This window comes from Nelusetta ayraudi, unplaced genomic scaffold, assembly GCF_046127955.1.
Source record: "Nelusetta ayraudi isolate G7.1 ecotype Tasmania unplaced genomic scaffold, CSIRO-AGI_Nayr_v1 ptg000042l, whole genome shotgun sequence".
In the NCBI taxonomy this organism is placed as follows: Eukaryota; Metazoa; Chordata; class Actinopteri; order Tetraodontiformes; family Monacanthidae; genus Nelusetta; species Nelusetta ayraudi.
Window position 1 is genome coordinate 11,796,256 of NW_027466092.1, and position 8,213 is coordinate 11,804,468.

The following is an 8,213-nucleotide window of genomic DNA, read 5'->3' on the forward strand; positions in this document are numbered from 1 at the left end:
TTGTCAAGTATTAATCAAGCAAAATGCCTTTGGGGCAACTTTCATTCTACATATAAAATTGGAAGACAGCAAAACCCACAGAGACATTCTAAAATGCTCAATTTTGGAGAAAGGCCGATCTAAAATGTTTCACAATTTCATCTTTATTTCTTGTTCTGTACTCAAAGGAGCATGGCAAAATTAATCCCCCCCTCCCCCAAACATAAAAAAAAACACATTTAGCCTGCTGTTAACAGACTCACACAAAAACAAACACACAAAAATGCTTTGTTGCCAACTTTTTGGAAGACAAATATAACATAAAAGTAAATTACAGTTCAGCTTCTGTGAAAGCAAATTAAACGTGAACAAATTCACAATTACATGACAAACTGAAATTAACATTAAGGTTTCTAAAGAAGTTACTTTATTTACAAGCTGTTAATTGGAGAACAGGCTTGCAGGGAGAACCAAGGTAAAACACCTCAAAACAAACAGAATCTGATCTTCTAATATACAGAGGGCTAAGATCACACCTGTGAGAAGTAAACAAAATAAAGTATAAATGAAAGGGTTACCTAAGATATCTAAGGTAAGGTACCTAAGAGTTACTCAGGTGAACTTCCTTCCCATTTCCCTGGGCTCCACCCCATGATCAAATTGCCAATGAATTGTTGCTGCGCCTTCCACATGTGCAAACCAACGGTTAACATCACAGCTCCATGAAAATATGGTATGCTTCATGCTAACTCAGTCCGCAGAAAAAGGTATGTCCCACTCCATTCTTTATTCTGTTTTATAATTTCACTCAAAGTTTTTAATTATTGCATTGCAAAAAACAGCAGACAAACATGTATTTACCTTATATTTTATGAATAAGTTTTATTTAATTCAACACTCTTTTTCTAAAATATAAAATTGATATTAAAATCACCCTCACTGCTGTCGTTCATTAATCTAAACAAAAGGGTCAACAAATAGCTGAAATAATGTGTAGTTCGTGTGAATTAGTCACTTACACATGGTAATGTGAATGGCAGATTCTTTCCCTACAGTTACCCTTTAAATGTCAGGCTGAGATAATATATCTGATGAATGTTTAAAATCACTCAACATAAGCCGCATTGCCATCGAGACACCGTGCACTCTTCACATTATCATTCTCTTTGCAGCCTATTATCGCTATGTGGTGCTCCTCTTCAACTGTCTGCTGTCATTTGGCTCCTACTTCTGCATGGACATCCCCAGCGTTCTGCAGGATCAGTTCCAGGGGGTATACAAATTTGGGCAGGGATATTTAGGGATGATCAGGACTGAGTGATTCATCATTTTGTTTTGGTGAAGAAAGCCTCTTGATGTTAATAAATGGGGTTTCCTTGTCTGACAGAACCTGACGTGTCCCAATGCAACAGCCACCAATGAAACAGTGGAGTGTGTTTTAGGACTGGGGATGAGCCCTCAGCAGTACAACTCTCTGTCCACCATCTATTCATGGACGTAAGAACCTGCACACAAATTATTTTGACTATCTGATCCAATCCTCAACATTAAAGATTTTTTTATTGGGCAAACCATTATTATATCGTAATGACTTAAAAAAAAATGTTTACAATTTGTATGTCTCTGATTACAGGACTGCTGCACTGTTAATGATGTCTGGATTATTCATTGATACATTTGGAAACAGCTGTAAGTCTTTGTTCACCTTTTAATGATGATGATAATGACAATGATAATGAATTCCTACAATTGCAAATTTTAAAAAAATAAAAGTTTCCCTCTTTGTGCAAAAAAAACAAAAAACCAAAACAATGAAATTGTCATTTGTAATGGCGACAAAACAGCAAAGTTTGATTTCCGAGATCAGCCATTGACAGCCATAGCCTTTACATAGAGGTTCTTGTTTTATAAATTATTGGGCCAGAATATGTCACAATGTTTCTTAAGCAACACTTGTGGTTGTTCATGTATTTCATTGTGTCATGGATTTCAGGCCCATAAAGCTCTCCATAAAGGCTATCCAGAGTCTGTGCTAAATTCCTGCTTTGGCACCTTAGTCCTTGCTAATCAGGTTTCCAAGTACAAAAAGTTGTTTCTGACTATAAGTGGTTCATTATGCGTGGTTGATGTATGCAGGTGTACTTGTATTGATGGACATTGCACGGGTTTTGGCGGCGTTTGACATGTGGCCTGTCTGCAGGGTATACCTTCCAAGTCAACACAGTTTTTTTTTTCCTCCAAGTACTTTGTGTTTGTAAAAAGGACAGCAAGTTTGTCTGCAACAATGAAGATCTCTAAGTTGGTTTGGGAGGGTTCATTTTTTGCCTGCAGTTGTTTTTTGTGCGGTTAATATAGGACAAGTCAAGAAAAGGATGGGTGAGAGAATGCAGCCTAGGTGCACTCCAGATCTTGACACTTGATTGAAAGTGGATCGTCATACCTCTTCAAGTTGTGAGGGATTTCATACTGTAAGACTGCACAGTTCCAACCCTGACCTCTATCTTGTGAATAAGTACTTTACAATTTTTTTCCTGATAGGCAACCAGATTGTTTTACAAGTTTCTCAAAATTTGCTGAATCCAAAACCATCTTTGGTCATTATTTTAAGGCAACATAATTTTCATGCCAATTCCAGCCAGCCCAAATTAATATGGTCTAACACAAATCCCTGTTATGTACAAGTCCGACTGTTCTAAACTATTAACTCATTTGATTTAGGAAGGGTTTTTTGCTTTATCTTTTCTCATTGCAGTGGGAATATGTGTATTCTCTCTTCTCTGTGTTTTGGGCTCTGCGCTGTTTGCACTGGGCTCCCACTTTCAAGGAACACCCGTTCTGCTGCCGCTCATGCTCGTAGGACGACTATTCTTTGGACTTGGCTGTGAATCTCTAGATGGTAAGGTCACCTTCCCCCCCGCCCCCCCCAAAAAATGCACTCTCTCCAGTACGATTCTAGAGCAATGTTTTTTGTGATATCAGTTGTGCAGGACCGTATCACAGCTTTCTGGTTCAAAGGTAAAGAGCTCAGTTTGGCTTTTGGTCTGACTCTGGGCTTCTCTCGCCTCGGTTCAGTCCTGAATTTTTTTATCACCATGAGGTTTGAAGAAAAATATGGATTGCAGTGGACGCTTTGGGGTGGTAGGTTCAACCTTAACTAGGTATGATAACTGCACATATTAATGTCACCCTTTTCTTTGTGCATTATGGGATTTTGTGTTTTGGTGTCCAGGTACACTCCTGTGTGTGTTTGGAATCATAATTGCCATCATAGTTAGTATCTTGGATAAAATCGGAACGAGGCACCTGGAAAATGGTACAATCCAAGTGGAGTCCAGGAAAAAGGTAAAAAGCCTTCCTGATCTTAGATTCTATTGCTTTGAAATGTGTGTGTGTGTGTGTGTGTGTGTGTGTGTGTGTGTGGATGGGTGTGTTTGTGTTTAACAATAAAAATAAACATGTCATAATATTCACAAAAGAGAATTATGTTTACAGTTTTTACTATGACACATAATATCTTTAAGGTCTATTGAAGATTATGTACTAAGAATAATAGCAAAATGCAGAGCTTAACTCTGAGTCATATCCACCTCCAACACATGCATGTATGGCTACTCAGTCATCATTAGGACACAAACAATAAACAAGTGTCCCAAGAATCAGGATACCTGCAACCTACAAAGAGCTAGCTCCTGTGAAGGGATGGGAATGAGTGTGGTAAATGCGAACGGTTCAGCCAGTTGTCTTTCAGTTTTAGGGTGAATTCCAATTCCTCCCTCAATCCTCAATCTTAACCCTCAATCTCAAAAATGTGCACTTCCGCGAAGTGCATGTGCTGTCCCGATTCTCAGAACGTCAAGTTGAGGGACGAGTTTAAGGGCTGTATCGCCCTCCACATTGAGATTCTCCAGCACCACCCTTGGGAGTAAGGGCTACCCAGAAGGCATTGTGTATTTTCGCCAAGACATCTTCGAAAAATGACGATAAAAAAAGCGAACTACAAATGGAAATATTTTCTTAGTAAATAAAGATATAAATATTACGAAACCATTTTATTGTCTTAGTTTAAGAGTTTTTTTTTATGGATTATTGACATCGTTGTTGCGTAAAATTTTTTTTTTTTTTTTACTTTAAGATGTTTGTCAGCCGGACCAGCGGTCCAGCATAAGGCCGCCCCCCACAGTCTGAAGACGTAACTGCACTTAAGGGGTGTCCCATTTCTAAGTCACAAGATAGCCCTTACACTTATTTTTGAGGGCCAAAGATTGAAGGATAAGGGCGAGGGTTGAGATTGAGGAGTTAAGGGAGAAACATTTATCTTTGCAAACTCTGATATCAAACATTTAATCTGGTGTGTCCGAGTAAATATGGTGGAAATTGTGATAATGAATGAGAAGACAATTTTTTTTATGTTGACAACGCAATCGCGTGTCATTCATCTGAGCAAACTGTAAAACCAACATACGACAGCCCAAGGTAATAAAACGCAGAGAGGAAGTGTTCATATAACACTTTAGGGAGAGAGAAAGAGAGAGAGAGAAAGAGAGCATATTAGGTGCAGGAAAGAAACTGTACTAGAATACAGGGCAAAATCATTGTACAGTGAATTGTGTTTATACAGTTCACGACAAGATCATATTTTCCATGTAAAGGAAAAAACATCACACAAAAATGGCTTCATTTTCTACCATCTTGCTCCACTTCTCCCAAAGTTTACTCTGGAAAATAGTAATTTGTTGACATTACATTGATACGTTTGTGTCTTATGATGTCTACGTTAGGACAATATCTCCTTTCAGTGTTCTTCTGCTTTATCTGGTGGCTTCTTGTTTTTGTCGACAGCCTGCAAACAGAGGGCTGTTATCTGGAGATCTTCAGGTTTTCTTGTAGATAACTATTCATGCAGGGAACTCATGACAGAAATGCAAAGAAATTAGAAGAGCCATTATTTAAAAACCCTTAGATGAATACCTCTAAGTTGTCTGGTAAGTCTTGTTCTTGTTTCTTTCCAGTACATTCAGGACCTGAAGCTGTTTCCTCTGAGATACTGGCTATTGTGTCTCTACATCATGTTCTTCTACAACATTATCTTCCCATTTCTGGCCAATGCGACGTATGGCCATCTGCCCCCAACACATGTCAAGAAAGGCTTGGTACAAAATATGTATGTATTAATTTTTCCTTTTTATCTTCTTTAGTGAGTTCTTTAAAGACAAATACACTAGCTACAGTCTGAAGGAGGCAGCCTACATCGCTGGAGCCATCTATGACTGCTCACTAGTGCTCACCATTATCTTTGGCTGGTTTATCGTGAGTGACTGTTTTATTTGCTTTTTATTTTGTTTAATAAAAAGGGCACAAGTAATGCTTATGTTCATTTTGTTTCAGGATTATGTTGGTATGCGGGGTATTTTTTTGGTGGCTTGCAGTGTCCTAGCGCTACTTGCATTTGGACTCCTGGCCTTCACCTACGTCCCTCCTCTGGTCTCCACCATCATCCTAGGATTCGCCTACTCTTGTGCCTCTGTAATATTGGATCATTGGTCTTCCCTAGTGTTAGATATTATTCATTGAAAGTGACATGGTGGTGATGTGTTGAGCAATGTCAGCACTGTATTTTTAGGATGTGCCTCCCACTGCCTAAAAATATGCTTGTGAGGCAAATTGGGAACTTGGGGGAACTTCTGAAATTGGCCATAGGAGTGAGTGCGAGTGCAAATGGTTTTTTGTCTATGTGGTCCTGTAATGAAACAGCAACGTGTCCAGGGTGTAACCCTGCATTTGCTTGATGAGAGGTGGGATAGGCTCCAGCAAACCTCAGCAACCAGCATTACCGGGGGAATTGTTGGCCTATTATACCAGAGACTCAAAACTTTTGTATTTAGAGTGAAATTATTGTAAATCCGTTCAGTGGGAACAACTGAACATCAAGCTAATTATGCTAGTTGTTGTTTTGAGAAAAAAAAATGGTTCCTTACACTCAACCAAGCAGGATTGGCTCAAAATCTGTCACATAGATTTTGATGCCTTCAGGGTTCAGAAAAAAACTATCACACATGATTTGTTCAAATGATCATATATCTGACATTATTGATCGTGTACAGAGGGCCAAACTAGCATATCAATATGATAATTATTGTACACCTGGCAACACTGCCTGCAACCATGAGTGCAGGAGAAGCTGGTATAGGAAAAGGAGGGCTGGATTAAACCTTGACAGGACTGTAGGTATGCGGATGAATGTGAAGCACAGTGGACGCTATAGAGCTGCACTGGATTTACAAAGCAGAAAGACTTATTATCTCAAGTCATGGTTTTAGAAAATACACTAATTACAATGTCTTAAGTACACTCATCTGTGTTAAATTACAGGTGTGCATGTGGACATCTATTTCCCTGGTGGTACCTCAGACCACCCTGGGAACAGCGATAGGTCTTGTAGTGTCCATAATGAAGACTGGGAATGGTGTGTGTAATCTGATAATTGGATGGATTTTAGGCCCCACATCTAGGTAGGACGAATAGAAGATTGTGCTCCATGCAATTTAATAAATATCTTTATTAATTCTTATAGTTAATTCGATTTCCTGTACTGTACAACCAGAATTCCACTGTGGCGTTGGCAGAGGATGATGATCTTCATGATGGCTAACACTGTCTGCTCCATTGTCACTTCAGTTCTGCTCAACATTGTAGATGGCAAACAGGTCAGATACACACACTCACACGCATACACATATTATTTATCTTGTGTACATAGAGCAATATTAGTAAATATTTGTTCTTCTTTAGGGAGGGACTCTGAACAAGACAACCAAAAGATCAGAGTAAAGAGAGAATGACTCTGATGAAGAGTTACCCTTCAAGATACTGGGTTAGAGTACCCAGTACTCTAGAATACGATCAGTACGATAAGTCTGAAGCTTCTGTGATGAGTGTCACGACAGACCCTTCATTTTATCCACTGTAGCAGCCTAATGGATGGACTCTAAAAAATGATCAAATTTATGGGACTTTGTCATGAACTTGATAAAATTTGCAAACTGACAAACGATTCAGTAAATTTGTAACTTGTCTAAGGACTACAATTGACTGATTTTTTTTTGTTTTTTTTATGTTCATCCGCAGGAATGTTGTACATATGCTGATTTGAAATAAAATTTTCTAAAAATGTGATTCCATATGTGTGAAGGTTCACAATCGTCCATGTCATTGTAGTCTTGAAGATTAAGTTAAGGCAACTGGACTGGTTTTTTGGTATCCTTAAAACATTTTTCTTTGTGTTGTCTTAGTTTAATATCATTTTTATGATCAATCATCCTTTTTTCGAAAAAGACGCATCAAAATATTGCTAGTTGTCTGCAATGTCTTGGTAGTTCTCAGTTGTATTAGATATACAGTAACGGAACTTCACATCTTTAATGCTGTATTTATGACGGTTCTGTAATTTATCACATTGTTGCGCCCCCTCTTTTTGATGGTGTATGATGACCTACCGAGCTGTGGTTCAGTAACAGGTTAACTTAACCTTTGACTCCATGTTGGTGGCTACTGTCAGAGAAGTTTCATAGCACTAAGAACAAACTGATTACTGGCAAAAGATGTCATGTCTGCCTACGTAGAAGCCATTGACAACTTCTGTGATTGGGATGAAGTATGTCTCACTGTTGCAAAGAAAGAAATAGTCTAAGCTGCATCAGCAAGGCCTCTCACAACGCTTTTTCCTTCAATGCAACAATGGAGCTTCAGGTTGTAGTGGGGGAAGGTTGATCGATTAATTTAATCGACCAAATTCACGAAGGAGTGGAAACGGACATCAAAAAGAAAGTAATGATTTTAATATTCAATATGATTTGATCGGTGCACCACCTGCTTTTTGGTTGTTGACGTCAGCAGGAAACGCCAGAATCAGTCTCAATACCGTCTCCCTAACGGGGAGTTCTTGACGATATGCAGGGATTTGAACCACACTTTAAGTCAGTCAAACAATGACATCAGGCTTAATGTGCATTTATTTGTGTAACAATAGATGGTTCACACAGAACAGCATGACATGAATGTGATCATGAAGACACAATCAGCAACGAACTGTGCGTGTGCTGGGTGTGTGTGTGCGTGCGTGTGTGTGTGTGTGTGTCTCAGAGAAAGAGAGAGAGAGAGAGCGAGAGAGAGTAAGTAATGAAAACCTAAACTTAAGCTAAAAGTAACAAAATAAAAGAAGAAATATAAAGGAGTTT

General features: G+C 38.8%; 1 protein-coding gene across 1 annotated transcript; it reads left to right on the forward strand.

Annotated features, from left to right (window-relative positions):
* Positions 1 to 709: 709 nt before the first annotated feature.
* Positions 710 to 6,998, forward strand: LOC142894309 (lysosomal dipeptide transporter MFSD1-like). The gene is made up of 13 exons (XM_076035573.1): positions 710 to 746; positions 1,152 to 1,252; positions 1,367 to 1,476; positions 1,613 to 1,668; positions 2,732 to 2,875; positions 2,959 to 3,117; positions 3,209 to 3,321; positions 4,989 to 5,089; positions 5,175 to 5,286; positions 5,365 to 5,502; positions 6,349 to 6,488; positions 6,581 to 6,683; positions 6,769 to 6,998. The coding sequence occupies exons 1-13, from the start codon at positions 710 to 712 to the stop codon at positions 6,805 to 6,807; spliced, it is 1,353 nt and encodes a 450-aa protein (XP_075891688.1). The 3' UTR covers positions 6,808 to 6,998.
* Positions 6,999 to 8,213: the final 1,215 nt, after the last annotated feature.